This window comes from Micropterus dolomieu, linkage group LG21 (assembly GCF_021292245.1).
Source record: "Micropterus dolomieu isolate WLL.071019.BEF.003 ecotype Adirondacks linkage group LG21, ASM2129224v1, whole genome shotgun sequence".
Lineage (NCBI taxonomy): Eukaryota > Metazoa > Chordata > Actinopteri > Centrarchiformes > Centrarchidae > Micropterus > Micropterus dolomieu.
The window spans coordinates 24,717,289-24,740,418 of NC_060170.1; the positions used below are offsets into that span (position 1 = coordinate 24,717,289).

Here is a 23,130-nt window from a genome sequence, read left to right on the forward strand (position 1 = left end):
ACACTGTGGCACTCACAATAGAAATGCAATATAAACCACACCGGTGAGTACAAGAGCGGTTGTCATGCAGTAAAATGAGTGTGACACAGTTGACTTGTGTTGATAAAAACAGGGGGGAAATGACTCTTATACATTACTAGACAGGTGGAGCAAATAAATGAAGATGCTAAAATAATTAATGTTTAAACAGAAAAGTTGGACTGCAAATCAGAAAAATACAAGCAGTGAGCAGGCGTTGGGCTTTTCTCAACTGAGCTTATAGAGAGTGAGTGTTGTTTCCTCCATCAGCATTTACTTTTGGCTGGAACTCTCAGGTTACAGGAAGCGCTTTGAGGGAGCGTCCCTACTGTGCTGTGGCTTGGAGCAAAGCTGTGCATATTTGGTGTCACCAGGGGCAACAAAAAAACTTCCTGACAAAACCACAAGTGCTACCACTAACAACATGAACAAAGACTGACAGCATGGATTGTAGCTCCCAGTCATAGGCAACAGAGCATCCTATGAAATGTCCCCGCTCTCTGCTTCATGTCTCACACTCATCCACAGTGCACTGATCTGAATCCTCCACTCTCCAAATATGTGTATCTCACCCCAAAGATAAACTTGATACACTGAAACTACTGCAGAGAGGAGGACTGGGTTCCTTGAAGAGAAGAGGAGAAAAGGCAAAAGGAAAGATATGATGTGATGGTGTTTCTAATTAAAACAGAGGCATTCAGGGACACCCATGGGGTCCTAAGGGACCGGCACCGGGTGATAAACTCACTCATCCGTACCCTCCGTCTTCCGAGTAGAGTGATAAAAGACTTTCAGGATGCTGTGCCCTCTTTCCCTTCTTTGCTACATGATATCTGATGCCGACGGAGTCCTTTTGTCACGTTTATCCTTCCCAAGGACCCCAAGGCGTCCTGTGAGGGCGCCTTCTACAGGGTCCTCTCTGTTGATTGACATGCCGCCCCCTTTTTTTCTCTGCGTCGATCAGAGGCTGCCCCCACCTGACACAGCTCAATAAGAGGCCGCTGCTTTGATAGCAGTTCTATGGCAAGTTACATCTCTGGCAGCAGGGATAAGAGAGAGACTAGGAGGGATGCCAGCAGATAAAAGAGGACTTTTAACAGCCTGTATGTGTTCAGCAGGTTAAAAAGTGGTTTCTATCAGGGCCTTGTCAAACTGTCATCATCACTTTCGTTTGAAGACAGCTCTGTATACCCAGGAAAAAAAGGAAAACATATCAAAGCTCCATTTCGTCTCTGGTTTTCTTGTAATCCCAGATTGATGCTAATCTGAAACGCTGTGAGGATTAAATACATTGGCTACATTTTTAAGTCGATATCTTTCTCTGACCGACAGTGTTGGTAAAAGACAACATAGAGAGCGGTGACAGTTCTCTGTGTTCTCACAGTTGTTCACAAGCATCCCATGAGAGCTGGAGAGGCTATTAGCTGTGTAATGATCACTGTATGGTGTCGTTCACATTCACACAGGCGGCGTGACAGACAGATGGAGGTTGATTTTGAGGGATGAAACATATGGGGAAAGTACTGTAAGCAGACAGCTCAGATGGGCTTACAGCCTTATACACTCAGTGCACTCTCTGCTGACCCAAAGCAGCAAAGAGAGGATACAGAAACACACACGTTATCAAACACATTTTATATGTTCTCTGTTGACTTAAACAGGGAGGAGCAAAGTTTAGCTAAAGTCGAGGCCCACCGTGTGGCTCTTATGTACAGGGTGAGTGGTTTCTCACTGGGGCTTTTTATTCCGTAACTGGACTTAAGCCAACAGAACCAGGTGTGACCACTTACCAGTGTAAGTGATCCACAGACAGAGTGAGATGCGTGTAGAGTGCAGAGGTCCGACACACAGCCATTATGGAGCATTAGACCGCGAGGTCCTGCAGGATATCACTTGACCTCGTCTGACCTGGACACAAAAACTCTCCCTTTCCCTTTTGACCTTTCTTTTATTCAATGCTTCTTCTTTTCTTCTTCTTTTTTTAACCTCTCAACTGGTGAACTTATGTCGAACATTCAATTTGTTTTCCACCATTCACGTTTTATGCTCACTTTCCATACTCTGCTGCTCGCACACCAGGTTGACGAGCAACATGTGCTTGTCCTCCGGCTATATTCTTTTGTTCATGCTCTAACAAATGATCTTCCTCTCCCTTTCCTCCAACAAGCGTGCCTCTGTCGTTTCTCTCAAGGACACTGAGATATAGCAAACACACTAAAAACTCATCAATTACATTCATCAGGTGGCAGCTGGCATGGACACAATCAGATTCCCTGCACAGTCGATGCAAGGCATTGTGAGTGTACAGTGTATGTGTGTGTGTGTGTGTGTGTGTGTGAGATGCTGCTCTATTTTTATTGTAGTTCTCCTGTAATGCGACTCACTGTTAGAGCCAGAGTGGCAGTCTGAATTGCTTCTGTCGGATAAACACTCCCAGCATGCACTGCTTTGCCTCAGTCTGCGCAATGCTGCATTGGCAGCCTCCTGGCAGGATTCTGAGGTGTCTCGGTTCAGAAGTAGCTGTGTGTGTGTGTGTGTGTGTGTGTGTGTGTGTGTGTCTGTGTGTGTGTGTGTATGTGTGCAGAATGATGATCCTTACAGCTCCAGAAATGCTTAAGTCTGCACCACATTTATACTTGGCAGCTGAACTACAGACTGAACAACATGGCACTTATGATCATTGGACTGTGAGTTCACAGTTGGAGCTTATTAATCTGATGAGTAAAAAACAAAACAAATAAAATGCACGTTGTACTTTCTAGGAAAAAATCCACTAAAACCAGAAAAGTGCTGTATGTCTCTGAAACCAAGAGAAACGGAGAGAAGCGAGAAGCATGTCTGTTAATCAGTGTTTGTTCCATGATTCATTACACACACACAGAACAGGGGGAAAAAGGAATGTGTACTATGTGCTGCAATGCAACTCACTCAGGACCACAATCCCAGAACTATGTGGAATGTGTCCTCTAACTGCTAGTGACTGAAACCTACACTCGTCGAACAACTGCAGTACACAGCCAGTGGTCGTGTACTGTCACTCTGAATCAAAATCAAGTGCAGACCGTAACATAGGTACAGCCAGAGAGAGAGAGAGAAAAAATAGAGCAGTGTTGCTGTCTGAGACCCAGAGAGAATGTTCACTACAGGCAGATAGGTGTAGAGACGGCTTTCTATATCGCCTCTCATCCCTGCACACACACACACACACACACACACACACACACACACACACACGTGGAGCATAAGTATAAGGAATACATATTAAACAATGTCTGCATCAGGATTTTATTTACAAACACACAGTATGGTGCTATAAAATATTAATATAATATTTATATTATATTATTTTCCTCCTCCCTCCTTAAAGCCACAGTTGTGTGATTCACATCTATGTTCTCTTAAACCTGTCAAGGATCAGTTCAAATAAATCATAAAATACATATTGTTTGCAGATAGTCTGGGCTTTCTTTGCAGATGTCCCTGCTACTCAGCGTAATCCCTAGACCTTGCTGCCAACAGTTTGTGACTGGAACTACTTTCTACTGATAAAAAGGTCCTAGGTCAGGGACACTGTTTCTGCACAGACATGTTTCTGAGTTTTTCAAATGTCAGCTTTTAGAGCTTTGAACTACACAAACAAAATTCCATCCACCTTTATTGAACTGGCGCGCTGCTGCACTATTTTCAGAAGCAGATATCCTACAACCGTGGCACCTCTAACCTGAACTATCTGTGTGGCGTGATACAGTTAGCGGTAAGTGAGACAATATGTGTTTTGTTTATTTATGTATTTTTATGTTTTGGGTACACTGATCCTTAAGACATCCTTTTCCTCATCTGTTTTTCTTTATCTGCATACCCTTCTCTGTAAAGGGGACAGATTAAATATGAACAAATGATAACAGCTTTAGCCACATCTATTGTGTACTTCATGAACTGTGTGCTTACAATTGCAGAAAAGTACATGCAGTCTGGAGAAATATCAGGTACAGCTTAACTATAATGACTTTAATAAATTATGGACAGAATTTTCATTGAGGCATAAGTATGTTTTTATAACAATCGTGCAGATGAATTATTGTGTTTATAGACATTTGAGCTGTCGTATGTTACAATGACTCCTCATGCAGAATACCTTAAATGTCATGCAAAGCAATAGGTAGTAATGAAATGTATGGGGTTGATTGTTCTTAGGTAGTTTGTATGATGCTTTGGCAATATTGTTGTTATACATTAATTGCCAATAAAGCTAATTTGAATTTGAATGTGGACACAGAGACTGTAAAGTGTCCACACAATTTCTTAAGAGAGAAATAATGAAGCTTCCATTATTTTGTCTGGTAACCTCAGGCGGATTTAGTAAATCTGCACCTTTATACAGTCGGCCCATTTAATGTAGAAAAAAGTGCAACATTTTTGTGATTCTCCCAGAGACAGATTTTATATAACGCTTATATTACTTTTTATCTCCAAGTATGCAAACTGCAAAACTACTAGATAAATATTTGGAGATCTCTGATATTTTAGCCTTGTGTGGCCATAAAGTATATTCCCAAAAATACATCTATAGCAAGGACACACCACACAAATCAGATATTTATCGCACACACACACACACGCACCACTGAACAGGGCTGCATAGAGGTCAGTTGCATTTAGAACACCTCTACATCTACATGGGCGAGATGCCAGAGCCCTGTGTCTGCGGGGGTCCATTCTGAGGTCAATACTACAACACTGTAAACTAATGATCCAGCAAATTCCCTCAGTCCTGCTCTCTCCCTCCTCCTTCTTTCCTTCAATCTGTTGTTGCCCTCTGTCTCTCCCACTCTCTTATCCCCCGCTGCGCTGCAGAAATGAGAAACAACTGAAGACTCGGCAGCGCTGGGCCTGCTCTGCTTCTCTTCTCTGATACATACCACTGATAAACAAGGCTGCTTGTTAAGAGACAAATGAAACTCTGCCGTGCCTGATGTTTGCCTTTCACTGCGTTTTCATCTGGTGTTTTCTTGTTACCCTGTCCTTTATTTTGTCGTGGCCTTGGCATTAACGTCCTATTAATGGAACATCGCGCCTGCCTCAAAATGTAAACACAGGTATCTGCAACAGCATGGAAGTCCAAATGAAATATGATAACAGTAGGAAGTTTAGTGTCTGCAGGAAAGATCTCGCCTGTTTTGATTTCAGAGGCACCTCAGTCTAGATCAGCACACAAGGACAGTATATACTCGTATATGACCATCTTTGACAAAATCCCTTATAGAACAGAAATGGTAAGTAGCTGTTAATTTTAACAAGAAGGAAGACTAATCTCCAATATAATCAGAAGATGCCACTGTAGATGGTCAAAACTCATGTTCAGTAATGTTTCTTTCAATCTAGGGCTGCAACGATTAATTGATGAGTTTTTAAGCTAATCGCCAACTATTTGGATAATCAATTTATCAGTTTGAGTAATTTTGAGTAATTTTATAAGAAAAAAAAAGTAAAACTTCTCTGATTTTGGCTTCTTAATTGTGAATCGTTTCTGGTTTCTTTCCTCAGTAAAATAAATATATTTGGGTTGTGGACAAAACAAGACATTTGAGAAGGTTGCCTTGGGCTTTGGGAAACACTGATCGAATTTTTTTCACCATTTTGTGACATTTTATAGACCAAACAACGAATTGAGAAAATAACTGACAGATTAATCGACAAGGAAAATTAATGTTAGTTGCAGCCCTGTTTCAATCACACAAAGTCAGGCGTCCATGAATGTGAAACTCCAGCTCCAAAAGTGCGGGTCTTTCCTTATGAAAGATCATGTCTGTCACATCTATGATCAAAGTTTAGGTAGATGTTTCCTTCGAAGACAGAAGGTGATCAACTTATCGGCCTGCATGTCTGAAAATGTGAACTGAAGTCTCATCATCATAGGTGAACTGATCTGCTCTGCAAAACTATCAGGTGACTAAATGACAATTACACTAAGTATCTACTGTGTTTTACCAACAGAAAAGCTCGTCACATATACATGCTTACGTGCGTTTCCCTCTCTGCCTCTGTCAGTGCATGCAATGAGGCAGCGAGACTGTTCAGTCCTATCCTTTTCAAATCGATTGGGGATAAAGAATTGGGCTCAAGGGATGCAGCTGAACACTCAATCACGCTGTGGACAAACATGGGTGAACTGGATCCAAAAGACACAATAAATGAGAAGCAGCAGCTGGGAGCAGAGGTGAGACGATTAATCTACTCTTTTATGGACATACTACCAGGACAATTAACCTCAATGGACTCTCATAGCTGGCAACAAATGATGAATACAAGTAAAATGCAAGGGCTCTCTGTCATACTATAACTTTCTCTCTCTCTGAATAGCTTTACTGTGGAGGTCCAAACCACAGAGACCATCTGACCCTCAGCAACCAAAAAGTACTGAGCAGCCATGCCTGGTTGAATGCAACTGAACAGGGGCATCACCTTAAAGCACTCTAGCATCTGTTATTCTCTGTGTATCTAGTTTTGGAACATCTCAATTTAGTGTTAGTTTTCACACCCTGTGCATTAGGCTACAGCAGATAGCCTAATGTTGAAAAGTAGGACAAATGGCTGGTGTACCAACTGCATCTACAGACTGCACATTTTCACAAGTTTAGGTATTTGGAACAACCTGAGCTGATGTGATAATTCTATTAAAACTAAGTCTTAACTCTATAATGTAAACGCTCTTTTCTGATAAGGAAAAGGCCTAATTAGTTTAATACTTGGGTCAAACTCGGTCCTCTGTCTGTGAACCCTGTCAACGGGCATAAACCACCGCACAGCCACGACAAGCGTGTCCACCCCGCGTATCTCGGCTTGCTGATATGCAAACAGAAATTGTTGCGCCTACATCCTCTCCCATACGGGCAAGTAGGCTATTTTACAGAAATAGATCGGCTGTTCCTGTCTCGCCAAATGAGTGGAGACAAGATGACTGTCTGCTGTCACAAAGCTCATCTTCTGTAGCGGCGACTAGACTCAAGGAGCGTTCAAGGCAAGACAGTCTCTTTGGAAAGCGGTAGCTCAAAAAGACACAGCGGCTGGTGAGCGGTCAAATGCGCGGACTTTGCTGTCGCTTCTCACAGCCGACAGACCCGTGACGGTCTTATTATTTTTTTCTCCGCATGTTTACAAAACGGCTACGTTGTTACTTAGTAGGAAAACTGAAATGCACGTGTAGGCTAAAAACAAGCACAAACACAATGCAAAATTATAAACTGACAGCTGGGAATGAAATGAAATAGACAACAAGCGCAGAAATGCCAAGAGGAGGATGTTGCTAGATTTAGAATAAAAAAAACATCTTGAACCTGAAATTAACCAGTGAAGCAGACACCGCGTGTTAAATTTTAACCTTCTTTGTCTACAGTAGCCTACAACACCGCCGACAAAATGTCTATCTTTCTTCAAATAAATGAAGCAGTCAACTTTCCAAGCCTTGCAGATCGAGCGCTTAGCAGAGAGCCCCATGCCGCTGAGTGGAGCGCCGTGCGCCCTCCCCTGCCGCAGCTCCGTGTGTGACTGCCCCCGGCCGCTCGTGAACTTCCCTCACAGCCGCGGTTTCCTCCCCCCATAAATAAAACTTACTTTTCTCTGGCTTGGCTGTCGGACGGCACGTTGCTACTCTTGCCTTTGGCGTACATGCTTGCAGAGAGCTCCGATTGTCACGCACCTGTCAACCCATCACAACCTCCCTGGGCACAGCCCCGTCACCATGGTGACACAAGCAGCGTCGTCTCCCATTGGATGTCCCGCTGTTCGGGACCGCCCCCTCGCCATGGCAACCGCCAGTGAGTGACATACTTAACCACGCCCCTCTTATAATAGCCACACCCCCTTACCCTCTCTCTCTCTCTTTGCTCCGCTCTGTCTTTCCCTCTGCTTCCTGCTGCTCTGTCTGTCGGAAGTCTGTCTGTCTGCTTGTCTGTCTGTCTGTCAGTGTCTCTTCCCTGATTGGAAAGGCCTCTCCTGACATGCAGACAGACCGACTGACTGACACACACATGCACACATCCGCACTCCCTCCCTCTATTCTCCTCTCTCAGTGCAAAGGGGGGGGATTTGAAACCCTCCAACTAGGATTTTAAACAACTGGCTATGGCTGTTCCTTTTATAGACAATCACACCCTCTACCGACACATGCACAGCGCACTGCGCAAACAACCCTCACAAATATCAACTATGCATTTGCATTGGTGTTTATTTAAAAAAGGTGTTAAGATATCCAAACATGTGCAGAGTAGGCTAGAGCATGTTGGAAACAGGCAAGCACTCCTCAGGCCCTGTAAACAACTGGGAAGATGTGGCCACATATGAAGCCTTCCTGTACATAATCTACATGCTTGAAGTAGGCCTACTGGTGCTGTGCAGCTGCTCCACCACCAAGGACATGTCCAGGATATCCAGTGATACTTCAGTGTCAAATAAATGCACTGTGGAAGGTTTAATGATGACCTGTTGGAGTAACTGACACACATATGTGAGTTTGATCAACAGCTGAAGTCCTCAGAAGGCCCCACAGTGTAGTGATGTGCTGGTGGTCATGGGAATGATGCAGGTTTGGTACATTTACAGTTCTGCTTTGCAAAAACTAGAGGTCATGATGACTGCAGGACACATTGTTTTCTTCACAGACCACTGTGTGTGTGTGTGTGTGTGTGTGTGTGTGTGTGTGGTTTTGGATTTGCAGCAGGGAAGAAGTGCTACGTCATGCTGCTGTCCAGTCTGGCGGCTAACAAAGAGGAGGGTTCACTCCACTGTCATGATGTACTTATTGCAAATCCACTGAGAGAGAGAGCACAAGAGAAAAGAGATAGACCATGGCTTGGTGCCATTCAGGATCTGAAAAACACTACAGACTGATTCCCAGACAGTAGTACGCTCAGGAAAGACACAGTGTGTCACATGTGTGTGTGTGTATGTGTGCTAAGGGCATAGCACAGGGGCAGCAGTGTTTACGCTTACGCAATGCTCCCGTGATGTGACCCAGTTGGAATAGATGCACACTGCCTCTCTCTCTCTCTCTCTCTCTCTCTCCCCTATACTCACTCTCTCATCTCTCTCCTTGACTGAACCCTCCCCCACCCCTCCCCCACACCCACCCCCTCCGCTGCCTCCCTATGTGCCAAATGAACCCCTATCCCCTTGGAGAGAGGCGGAGGTTCTATTTCAGACAAGCAGAACTTTTGGTTTTGGGATGAGTCCCTTGGGGTCGATCACCATGACAACCACTAGCAGGCAATAACCATGTGTTCCAGAGGATGCTGGAGGAGGAGGAGGAGGAGGAGGAGGAAGCGGCGGAGGAAGGAGGCGAGAAAGAGCGAGGAAGATACAGAGATAGAGAGAAGAGCGAGACAGTAAAGGTTAACAGGTCATGTTAGGTGAATAAGTCAAATCAAGTCAAACATGATCTGACTGGGTCACATGCTTGTTGTTATGTTCTGGTAATATATGGTAAAGTATCATTATAATCATATGTCCATGAATTCAGTGATCTGTCATGGCGCTTATTGCCACCACTGAAAGTGAAGGGCAGCTCCAAAATAATAGAGATTGTGATAAGAGGGAGAGACGAAGTGGAAGAAATGATAGATAGATAGATAGATAGATAGATAGATAGATAGATAGATGGTACTCTGATACTCACAGAGGTAATAGACAGTTAGCCTCTACTTTGGAGTTTTTAAATTATATTCCCTTCCTCCATTGTTTTTGCTTTATTCTTCCCCCTCCTTGTTCACTCACTCTCTTCATTTCTGCTCCCTGTCTGTAAATTTGTATTTAAAAGAGAAATTTAAAGAGACCTGCTCCCAAAGTCTGGTTATTTCGATTTAATAACAGAGAAATAGATCGATTAAGGGCTGAGTTTGACAGAAAATAGATCAAGCAAAAATGCAGACCCTATAATATTCACATAGGAGATATAAAATATAGATAAAATATTAATTGATTTATCCTAAAAATAACTAACAGTGTCACTAATAGTTTGTTACAGACACCAATTGTTGAGTACCAATTAATTAAGCTGTTCCATTTAGCTAAATATATATTTATATACTGTATAAAATGTACTGTATTGTATACAGTGTAAACTCATTATAAAAGAGTATATTTTATACTTCAGTATTTCTCCTTTATCAGGTGTTTCTACATTCTCTCCTTTTTCTCTTGTCTCCTTCAGGAAGCCTGAGGTGGGAACATGGTGCGATGGACTACAGGGGGCCACAGTCTGATCATAGTAGATCACCTCAACCATTCATTCCCCCAAGGAAGGGAAGTAGTACAGACGTAGAGTTAATGGCGTGAAACCTGTCTAACTGACTGATAAACTTGGCGACAGTTTGGCTGGCTTGTTGACCAACTGGCTGACTGACTGACTGACTGATGGATTGAGCAGGATTCCCAACTGGCTGGAAGCCCGGGAGGCAGGTTGGCTGAAGGCTGAAGATGTACTCCATCACAGGGGACTTAGCTCCTTTCCCATTGACTGTGGCTCCATGTAATCTGTGGGCCTGTGGTGACAATCAAAGCTAAGCCCCAGCATGTTACACTCCATCACTGAAAAGCACAACTGCAGTCAGGGGAGCAAATGATCTGATCCAGACAGAGAGAGAGAGTCAGAGAAAGGTGAGGATGAGACAAAAAAGACACATCATCCTATTAATTTCCCTTCTTCTTTCTTATTTTAGATTTGTCACCAAACATTTTCTTCAGAATCGGTTCCACCACCCCACTGTTTCCCTCCAGCTCCATGTGCGTTTATACTACTGTGTATATTATTTTTCTGTAATCATGTTCCTCTTTCTCCAATCTCATGAGCCTTGATTCCTTAAAAGGACACAGACTGGAGCACCTAGTGAAACAGCAGGACGAGGAATTAGACTGAAGCAGATAGATGGAAAGACTTCTGTTTATCAGTAAAAATACTGTCATATCCAGTGGTGGAAGAAGTACTCAGTTCCTTTACCAAAGTAAAAGTACTACGATGTAAAAATACTCCATTAAATGTAACAAAAAATAAAACATTGGATCAACAAAAAAAAATATGTTAACGTTTTCCACTAGAATTGTTAAGTTAAGACTGCTGGCAGAATTACATTAATTCAAAGCAATGTTTTGAGTATGGTGAATTACCTTTTAGGCCACAATAAAACACATTTCTAAGTAACATGAACTTAATAATTGTCAACATGAATGCAAGTATTTAAGTTGATCCAATATAATGTTTTAAGTTAGGTGAAGAAGCTTTTTGGCCACAATAAAACACATTTCTAAGTAACATGAACTTAATAATTAAGTTGATCTCTGCAAGTGGCTAACTGGCTAACATAGCTACTTGTAGTTTATAAATGTAGCTAGCCTACATGCTAACCGGAGCGGTGGCTAATGGGTAATCCCATATAAAGTTAGCTTGCCAAGATGTTTTCCCTGGCTACCTGGCCACCTATTACTCCCGCATTTAAGCCTACTCAATCAGTGACAGGCTACAGCTATTCGCTAATTTTACCTCGGCACACAGACTGTACTGTCAACACTGCTCAAATTTCAGAGTAAGGATTTCTAGATTTCGGTATTCGGTTACAGTAGGCTATCACCAACAGGATCCTGAGCGAATGCAAATACGTGTAATTAAGCATAAGGGCACACCAAAAAGGATTGGGAACCACTGGTTTAATCTTTTAAATTGCACGGTATTTGAAAAGGTAACCATATGTTTTCTTTCTTGTTTTCTTTCTTAATCTAAAATCTTAATTTGAAAAGTAACCATTGGCTGTAGCTGTCAAATAAAGGTAGTGGAGAAAAAAAGCACAGTATTCCCTTCTGAAATGCAGTGGAACAGAAGAAGAAGACATTAAAATCAAAATACTCAAGTATAGTACAAGTAGCTCAAATTTGTACTTGAATACAACATTTGAGTAAATGTTCTTAGTTACTTTTCCACCACTGGTCATAAAACAACCTACCCACATCTGTTAGATAACATCGCTGCCCTCTTTCCTCTCCTCTCCTCTCCTCCTTCTCCTTTTCTTGGTCTCTCTTTTTTCTCTCTGTCTGTCTCAGTACACCCACCAGGTCCTTTCTCTCAGTTTTGCTGCACTGAGCCATCTGTCTGAGGTCATCTATTCCAGGCTGTCTAGACCATAGACTCTCAGCGCTCTGTTTGTTTGTCACTTTCAAACAAACCAACATGTTCACATAAATCTGGTTAACACGCAATCACTGTGAGGTACGCAGCAAAATCAAAATGCCCCCAACAAGCACACTCTTTCTTTGTTTTCCTCCCTTTCTCTCCTGAGTATCACTTTCTCTGTTTTCCTCTGTCACTCATTCACACATAAATACACGCACACTCAAATACAGTAGGCTGCACACGCACGCACACAAACAAAAGATAGGTTTGCCCCTCTTCGGCTTTACAACAACTGCTTTTGCATTTTGGCAAATAGCCTTTGTTTACTGAGCCTGTCGATGGGCTATGTAATCGTATATTTCCACTGAGAGTGTCTGTTAGCAAGGGCGCTAATTAGCAAACGATTAAGCTCTCACACAAAAGAGGTTCTTGAGATTAATTGGCGCTGAAGTTTACAAAAGCTCGTGGCTCAGTAAATAATTTAGCATGAACAATAGTACACCTTGTCACACAGTGTTTTTTTGTTTTCAGATGAGTAATTGACTAAGGATATATCACTGTTCAACAACAGCTTTATTAAGTGCGCAGTGAATACTATACATGATGACAGCATGTGTCCCCTTTTATTTTATTCTATGTATTTTCACTGTAAAGCCTGATTAAACCCTAAACCACTGCTTTCTTTGAGCTGAATGCAGGGTAAAATATAGAAATTATGTATTCATACAGCCCATGCAGCTACAGTATTGCCTGCACCTGTGAGATCTTTTCACCACCTGACCATACCACCTCGTCCTGCGGTGAAATGGACCATGTCTGTTCCCCCTGCAGAAAATGCTCTCCCTTGAAAAAGCTGGAAGAAGCTGCTTTACAGTCTTGTCAGCCCTGCAAGTGCCAGACACATACTGTATACATGGATACACACACATACACAGCGCAGACACAGATACATCACATGCTCGTGCAGTACAAACAGTCAAGGAGGAATTACATCTTCAAATGTGTGCATGCAGGCTCGAACATGTAAACAGAACAACACACATAGTACACAGGAGAAAAGAAATAAAACTCTTTGGCCCCAATCTCCTCCCGTCCAGGGGCGTCTTGAAACTGCCTGCTCCAAACAACATTTGCTGTTCCCTCCTCCCCCTCCTCTCTGCTGATGAAGAGGGTGTCCCAACCAGAGGTTTTGTTAACGGTGGAAAAAGTTACAAATCCCAACTCGACTGGCTAAAAAAAATGTAGAAATTGCCTTCATAAGCACAATGGCACTTCCAATATGGTCTAAACAAACAACTCGCCTCTGGGCATAATTTGATCAGCAGTGTAAACAGAGGCAACTTACAAAACTGGTTACTCAGTTTATCTAACAGGAATCAACATGGAAATACTGCTGCCTCAAGATCAGCCAGGCTAGGCTCTGAAATAAACATAAGCATTCAAGGAAAATAATGTTTGCTTTCGACAGCTGATGCAACAGGAAAGCAAGTGATGAAAAGATCCTAATAAGCATGTCTAGAAACATTCTACGTCTCACTGATTTGACAGACATCTAAAGTTAAGCGGTCCTGAAAATATAGGCCCGCTGTGCCTACTCTTCTGTCCTGATGCTATTTGACTCAAAGAATTAATGCCTGTTTGCAAAATATCCTGTCAGTTATTTGCAGAGAACCACCAACCAATATGTATTTAACTTGAAATGCAATTGAAGAAGCCATTTATTATAGATGCAGTGATACTATATGTTTTTTTTCAGTGATTATCCAATGTCAGCGTATTGATCACTTTTTAAAGGAGTTTTTGACCACCAACAAATATCTAATGATACAAAAAATACTGAAACAGTAGCAGTGTATATAGTGGTGTTGAAAGTTCTAAGTAGGAAAGGATGGACATTTTTTGGCAAAAATAATATCATTGGTGCATGTGGCTCTGATACAATCACATTTGTTTCTAATTTGGCCAAAAGACGCAAGTTCCTGGACATATAAAGACTGTTCGCATACAGGCTTTCACCTAATAGACAGAGACATAAGAAATTAAACTTCTGTATAAGAGAGAAAAGCATACCCTGTGTTTGTTAGACCATTTTACAGACAATGATTCTGATTCATACAGCAATTACGCAGCTGTTGAATGGCTTATTACTGAGAGGGCCTCTGGCATTTCTACTCAACAGATGTTCAGAAATCATGCAGATAATATCACTTTATTTTGATGACTGAGTTATATGCAGTGATGCCACTAAAATTAAAATGAGGTATGGTGTTAATAGTTATGACGCACACCTAAATATAAACTCAGAACACCCTATTGTAAGAATCACTAAATAGCCACAATTTGTCATGATGATTGAAATATACCTAAAGGGGCAGAAAACCCAGCCATCCTGATTTGAACATGCAAAATAGACTTTTCTTGTATTGTAGATTTCATTTCTTCAGTTAATTACACTGGTGAAATGAAACAGCATTTCATCCTGGGACTAAGCAGAGAAAAAGAGCAGTTGAGCCGAGGTGGAAAACTCCATCACAATTAGATGTATGCACAGCCTTTTTCTGAATTCTGAGCAGGTTTTCCATTGGTGAAAGTCCTGATGATCTGAGCTGGGTTGAGCGTGCGCTGGATGCTGATGTGACTAACAGAACACTCCAGCAGCGAAGCGCAGTTTTGGCTGCCGCAGAGGACTCTGGGTAATAAGGCTGCAGATGAGTGCTACCCAAAAAACAAAATGAGAGAGTGGGGATTGGCTGAGTGCATGTGTGTGTGTGTGTGTGTGTACATGTGAGGAAAAAGAAATAGCACTTCGTCTGCCGCCAGCCAAAAGCACACTCTCTGATCTACAAAACTGAGATGACCCAAGCCAGACTTCTCCAAAGAGTACAACATGCTTAAATGGAAGAGCAGACACTATTGAATATATATATATATATATATACACTATTGTATATGTACATGTTCACACACACACACACACACACACACACACACACACGTACACAAAGAATCTGGGAAAAGTAATAATGTGTGATGTGTTATTTTTATTTTGTATGAGTCTATGGATAAAAATAAAGTGACAAAACATCTGTACTTTCTATAGCATGTATTATGATTGCCTGTGTTTACACTTAAAAGGTCAGCTCAACAATAGTGTAGATGTACCTCCTTCCAGGATTTCCTTTTATTCACAGTAGATTTGTAAATATTCATATTAAAGAGAGATTAAAGCTGATGAAGATTATTTTTATATTAACAATGATTCAAATGACTGCTTGTATTTAAAGGGTCACAGGTAATGATGAACCCCCAGCCAATTATCACCAAACCTGCAGTTCCGCTCAGGTCTATGGAGCTTCTCCACGTCTTTCATCTTATTGTTTTCTGGGGGGTTTTCAGCCCACAACTTCACTCTTCTGGTTTACTCTCATCAGTTTCCAGAAACAGCAAGCCTGTTTGGTCCTCAGCATGCCAACAGAAGATGCGTCAAGTTAGTGAGTAGATGGTGAACATAGAGGAGCATTTAGCTGCTAACAAGCCAGATAATTCCCTGTAGAGTTGGTAGAAATCAAAAACAGAGCTAAAAGAGAGTGAATATGGAACGCATCAGGTGAAATCCAAATGAATACTAATGTTGCTCTGCATCTGCTGGATCTTTGGCAGGCAACTGTTTGGTCACACATTTCCAATTATCAGGATACAATATGTCAATGTTTTGTTTAGAGCTTGCTGTGCTGTGGATTAAAATCAATTAATGTAGGTTTATGTATTACAGTGTAATGCTAGTAAGGAGGAGCTAGCCTGAGCAATACATTTTAGTCTATATTAAGTCTAGTGTATTAATGGACATGGGGCAGATTATCATGTTATCATAAAGAACACTGTGCACTGGTTGGAAATTAAATTTTAACAACGAGAGAGGCAGAAAGTGGATATAAGACACCCACATTTGTTTCATTTTATTTGATTATAGCATTTTTTCAAATTATTCTGATGAGGTAGTTATTGATCTGTGTTACTTTCAGCGTTTTTATCATCGTTTCCAGATCAGTGGAGGAAGGGGGAGGGGTGCATCAGTGTTTGATGCAGTCTTGCCTAATGTCTTTTTCTGTACTACCTCTTGGAGGTGCTAAAGTCACAAATATTCAAAACTGCAAAGGTAACATTTAAAGTGCCTTAATATTTTAGGCCTAATGTATTTTTGCTGACCATGTGTCAGTGTGCCTGATAACAAAATACTATATCTTTAATATAGTCACATGCATGCAAATCTGTCACATTTGTGATTAAAATTACACTTTGTGTTTTGAATATGGTGATGTATTTTACATTATTGTGTTATGATAACAATAGCAGCAGTGTTGTACCTTTTCTTGCCCTCATTCTGACTTCACTCGCCTCTCAGGAAAGTCAGGACAGAGGCAATATACCGGCCACGACGTGGAGGCTCTCACCTGGGTTAAAGTGTCCTCCATCTTGATCTCATCCCTTCTCTGAGCCTAGATGATGGATAGTCCTGCATCAAGGTCAGGACAGAGGTTGTGTGCCCATATTAACTACCCTCTTCCACTGATAGACTGTCAGACCCTTTGCGTCTGGAAGCCTCCCATTGGCCCTGATGTAAACAAGTGCAGCAACAGTGGCTTTGTGGTGAGAGACAGGAGGTGAGAGCGGTCCCCAACATACATTGTGTGGAAAAAATATTTCCTAGAAAGGGATCATTTTCATTTTTTTATTACAACTTGTCTTTATGGTGTTTTAGTGCCTCATAAGCTAATCATGTTGTGTTACGCTTAAACAGGAAATTAGTACAAGTTCAGTAAGATTCAGGACTATAACAGTGGTTTGAGTGATGGCATCTCTTTCTTCACTGAGTCATCAGGTGGAGTTTAGAAGGGAGATCAACAGGATTTGATTTCAAGGAACTCTGTCATAGGCTGGAAGATTTGTTTTGAAACAGCCGGACAGCTCAAGGCAAATATTTGACCCAGCTTTGACAGACTCTCAGTCACTTCAGCAGTGCTTCAGGCTGTGATTAAGATGTGAGTTTTGAGGGTGGTTGTCTTATTGTTTTTTTTTTGCACCTGCATTTTTGTGTATGTAGAGAAACACACATGCAATGACACGTGTAGCCATTCAGTGTGGAAGTTAGTGTCATGTTAGTGGGGGAAAAAGAATACCTTTACCTTTTCTAACATCTCACATTGACTGTCATGGTGAATAATTGTGTATAATGCACTGAATCACACTCTCACACATCTCTAAGCAAAAATGGGCCAGAGAAAAATTATAGCATCTGGGGATAATCATGTATTTTTAGCCATGCTAGTGTCATGGCTCTATGAATGTCAGTGAGGGTCTGTTGGTTGATTCACCACTTCGGTCCAGACTCAGATATTTCAGCAACTACTGGATGAATGACAATGCCATTTTGCAAAGACATTCATGGTCCCAAGAGGGGGGATCCTAATGACTTTGGTGATCCCCTGCTTGTTCGTCCAGGGCCACCAACAGGTTGCAGTTTTAAATTTTAAGTGACACGCCATTACAACTACAATATTTGACGTGTATGTGGACATCTCACATACACGCAGATTCATGTTGATACTCAGGAGCAAGTGCAGTCTGCAAAAAAAGGGACATTAAAGTCATGTTACAAAAAAAAGATAAAGACTCAAAACATAATTAGGTCTTCCTCAGTGAGATCAACAAATTGGAGAGGAATCTTTATTTTAAAACAAGCTCACATCACACTGAAAGGCCCATCTTTCATGTGAATCACTGTGAATCATTGGGTGTCAAACACAGAATCATCCCTCTATACATGTAGGCTAAAATAGGCTAAAATGGGCAATTATAATATCTAGGGAAATGGTGTGTTTTTGAAACTGACTGAGTTAAGAGTTAGACCTAAAGCCCGACAATTATTTCAGTATTTCCCTGTGCATCAGAATTTCTCTGCTTTCATGTCATATTACTTTTAGCTTTATTTCAATCATAGTCGAATGTTTTGTGTGTTAACCATAGATTTGTCTCATAACATCAATTCTTTCTCACAAAAATCCAAATCTGACAGCAGCATACGCTCTACATGGACACAATACCAGCTGCAGACACTAACAAAGGAGCAGAATCATTCCATTCGTTAAAGCTTAAAGTATAGCTATCTGAAAAAGAAGAGTGATCGGGCTTTGCCTGTAGAGCGCCTGTCTCTTCATGCTCCACTGCCTGCTTTAAAAGAAGGAGTGTTACTCTGTTCCTCGCTGAGGTCTTTGGAAGGTGAACGGTAATTGCTGAGGGAGGATTTAGCCTGACGATGGAACAAAGCACCTCTTTTGTTTTACTGAGGTAACTCTTATACTCTGAGATGGAGCACTACTTTAGACATGAACTTTAGCCATAAATATCACATGTGGTGTTTGGCGGTTCCATTTTGTGTTAGTGTGTCAGGGTGTTTGTGTGTTAACCACAAAGGGAGAGAGACAGACCTACTTACAGGCCGAGACTGATTTGTGCATGTGGACATTATGAGACTCCAAATTGTTCCTGACTCATTAGCTGTAGTATTGGCCCTGCGGTTATGACATCATGGTGGCAGTATTAGCTTTAAAAGTCTGACCACAGAGTGAGCGAACTGTGATGATCTTTATAAAAAGAATTCTTTCACTCTGACTTCATCATGTGGTAAACTTTTCGGGGAACCCCAAACAGGTCCTCTCCTATTGTTTGACCTGTATATAACAGTTATTGGATGGACGGGCTGTTACTGAATTAACTTTCAGATAGATATGCATTCAGACAGACAGAGACACTCGCACTGATAGAGGAAAGAAAGATATTCTAAATCTAAATATTAATACACTGGACATCTAACCTGTGCTCCTGTGCTTTGGAAATAGAACCAGAAAGAACAAATGTAAGATTGTAAGCGACAAAGGAAAGACGGGAAGAAAGAAAAGGAGCAATGCAGGATGTGAAACATTTGGAGGCATGATTGTTTTGAAGTGACTAAATCTGATCTTTTCCCGGTACTATACAATCATGTGTGTATGTTGATCAGTCAGAGACTGACAAAGAGCTTGGCTCTGCCTGGTTGTCTGGTCTTTCAACACCTCTCCAGAGCCTCCTTAGCGTTGACCGGCATTGTTTGTGTAGAAGAAAGCTATCAGAGGATCTGCACAAGATTAAGGTTGCCAACTGTTCCCTCTGCGCCTTCCTGTTTGGCTGCAGGAATTCTTTTAGCGGGTGCAAAAAAAACAGAAGCACATAACTGCACAACTGCACAAATCTGACATGGTTAACCCTTTCCTCTCAACATATGCCTAATTGGAAGACTCAAATAAAAAACTCTTGCATATATATATATAACATGAACAAGAAATAGCCCCAAAGCAACCATTTTTATTAGCCCTGATGAAGGCCTTAATGGCTCACATATGTGTTTTTAACTATTACTCTGACTAAATAGCCACGAGATATGACCATCACCATCCTTGAGTGCCTCAGATTTCTTCAACAATTCTAAAGAAGATTTGTAGACTTTTAGTTTGGGTAGCATGCTTCATTCTGAAACTTACATCAGTGAGACATCAAGGTTCCTGCAAATCTTAGCCTAAAGACTGGAAACGGGGAAACATCTCGCCTGGCTCGGTATCAAAATCCTCCTCCCAGCACCTCTAAAGCTCACTAATAAGCAAGTTATCTCGATCTTTTTAAATTAAAAATCTGAAGTGTAAAACTAATAATTCACCTTTTTTATGGGGAGTAATGTGCAGGACTATATCCTAAATTCTTGTTGTCACCAAGTCACTGCTCCTGGCCAAGAAATAGTCCAGCATATAACCCCTGTGAAACGACATATTGTTGTTTTTGCATTTTAGTTTTGGTATGGATTGAACAAACATGATATAACATATTATTAGGGAGGTTAAGAGGTACCTTTGGACAGAGATAGGCTAAGTGTTTCCCCTTGCTTACAGTCATTATGCCATGCTAAACTAATAGGTTCCTGGTGGTAACTTCAAGCAAATAATGTCTAAAAAGGTTACATAATTCCTTCATGTATTACACAAAAGTTGCCAAATGTATTCATTGAGAACATTTATTGTGTGACATAATCCAGTCAGCAGAGTATCTTGCTAAAATTCTTACTTTCTGTCATTCAAATTCTTCCCAATCCGCTCGCTGTCTCTCTTCCCCTGTCTTTTCCTTTTATCCATCATCTCTTTTTTCCCTTCTTTTTTACTTTCGCTCATTTTTTTCACCCTCATACACTTCCTCCTCCTCGTCTCCTTTCCCTCTATCTAAATTGCAAATGGCAGCAGTGCCGACTGCCAGAAGAGCTCCTCAATGTCATTAGAGCTGACCCTGTGGATTAACTAGAGAGAGGCGGTGTGTAGAAACTACAGATCAATAACAGGGCTTATCCTCTGGGTTCTTTTACTTCACTTTGGATTTAGAACTGATAAGCTGAAATGTCTACTCTATTCCTATACAACAAACAATAGAGTTTTAACTGGGTGTCATAGTGAAAATATAAGTTCTTACTCAAAGATTGAAGAGAGCAATATTGAATATTAGCTTGTTTGTTGCACACGCTGGCTGCCTTGTTACGTTAGCTGATGATGGCTATTATAGAGATCCAAACAAGATACAAAGTCAAAACAACATAAGCTTTAAAAATTAAATGAACCAAGACAAACAAAAATAAGAAAAAAGTTTTCATGTAGATGTAACTCTTCCAGTACTGGACACGGCTAGATCAAAGTACCTACTGCTGTTGTCTGGATGATCCAATTAACAACGTGATGTGATATCTATGAGATAAAGACATGGATGGAGATGCGTGTGTGTGTGTGTGTGCAGCTGTCATACTGTGTGTGGTTGGTTTACCAAGTTGGCAGGCAAAGTAAACTCACCGTGAGCTCAACTAAACCTGATAGGTGCCCTCATCAGATACAGCTAAAGCCAAAACCTATTATAAATGGCCATGTGTGTCACTGTACTCGACCAAAGATACACACACACACACACACACACACGTGCACACACAAGTTAATGTCCAACATGTAGATCCGCATCAAAAGATCATGTTACAAAGACTCGTTGATCGCAGAATGAACACTCATCTATACATATTACATTCTACATTTTACATACAACGCATTACTTCTCAGAAGTGAATGTTGTCACAGCACAAAAGAGATTCAATAATAATCTCACACTATAACATTAAGCTCAGGATTTTGAGTCAGACGTCTGTTCTTTGACAGAAAATTAACTATGTATAATTTCTATTTGTTAATTGTTTCATTTTCCTCACTCTTGCTTAATTTTCACGAAGAAAAGTGAATAAAAGCTAGTGAAGCAAGGTGTACCTGCGCTTTATGTGACAGCTCATCAATAAGATAAACTTATGAGTAATCCTTAATGACATCAGAGTGCAACAATAAATTATTTCCACTGCTTATAAGCCTGAATGTTAAGTCATTGAGAAGCTAATGGACAATTAGATGATGATGATTAAAGTTTGTTGACTGAAGCGGCCTCTGCTCATGAGCTCTTCCTGTTTTATAATATGTTTGAAGGGCTACATCAAGATTCTGATGTAAATATCACAAACTTGTCTTGATAAAGTCCTAATATAAACACTTAGCAAATAGAAATTGAATCATAAAACAAGAGGGGTGGGGGGTGTACTTTAAGTTTGGTATCATGGAAATAGCTCCTAAATAACTTCCTTCTAAAAACGTGTACCACTGACAGTGCTGTCCATCTTTTGGCAGTGGATATTGTAAGACATTGTATGGGTAACAGACTTCCATCCTGTAACATCTGTCTGTGAATTAAATATGTTTTAACAAACAGTAGTGTCAAAGCACTGTCAAATGGCGAGTCTGGTAAGCGGTGCATGGCTTCCATACATCTGTTACAGCCCAAACACAATCTCTTAAGTACTTTGTATTACAGTATGTTGAGCCTCACTATACTCCAAAGAAAATCTCATACTTGAAAGGAAACTGCTGGCAGGTCTATATCCTTCTCAAATAGACCAAGACGGCAGGTATGAAAAGATATGTGGTCAAGTTAACTTGTGCCAGGAGTTTTTATATGCCTTGTGCTGTCTGTGTTAATGGGTCGTTATCTGCATTTTATGGCTGCATTGTGTACCATAAACCTATCAAAGGGTAGTTAAACCACTTGTTATTGAAGCATTACAAAACATTATGTTTAAAATACCACTGTGGAGCTTATTCCAAGAGTACTTCTGAAAGAAATATGACATTTGGGTGTGAAATGAGGATGTATTATTAGCAAGTTCTGTAGTCATGGTTCATATGGGATGATGCACAGTGAGCGTTAGAATAAAGTATTTAGTGCCATCTAGTGGTTAAACAATTACAGGGTCAGTTCACCCAAATTACAAAAAGACATATTTTCTCACCTACCCTAGTGAAACCAAGGCATGCCTCTTCCTTGTGATGACAATACAGTGTAAATTAATGGAATTTGTTTGTGGTACTCACTGAAACAAATGCTGAAACAATGTAACCATTCTCAGACCTCACTGGACAAAGTGAGGTCTACAAAAGAGTTGCTATGGTCATGTGGATTATCCACAATAACAGGAATATTATTTTTTAAAGAAAATTTTCTGTTTTCAAATGTATTTCCATTTTATTCACCTCCATTGTATTGATGTGGTGATACAAGTCTCAAAGGCGGATAGCTCAATACCTGGGCAAATAAAACCACAACTGCCATGCATTGATCCTTCTAGACAGAGGTGTAGAGGCAAAATAACGTTTCTTTGTAACTCTTTTAGCAAACAAACAAAACAACACCCATTTCTTAAACCACAACAACATATTTTTATCAAAAGTAAATTAAAATCCATTGTCCTGGCTTATTGCAGGGCCCAATAGACAGCAATTTGGATAAAACCATGTCTGTTGAATTCA

At 40.9% G+C, this 23,130-nt stretch overlaps 1 protein-coding gene across 2 annotated transcripts in view; it reads right to left on the minus strand.

Moving 5' to 3' along the window:
* The window catches only part of LOC123960621 (single-stranded DNA-binding protein 2), a 62,434-nt gene extending 54,694 nt beyond the window's left edge, over positions 1-7,740 (minus strand). For both annotated transcript variants that reach the window (XM_046035476.1, XM_046035475.1), the window contains exon 1: positions 7,630-7,740. In XM_046035476.1, coding sequence (XP_045891432.1) covers positions 7,630-7,685 — 56 coding nt within the window. In that variant the 5' untranslated portion in view covers positions 7,686-7,740. The remainder of the gene's footprint in view (positions 1-7,629) is intronic.
* Between the last annotated feature and the right edge of the window lie 15,390 nt (positions 7,741-23,130).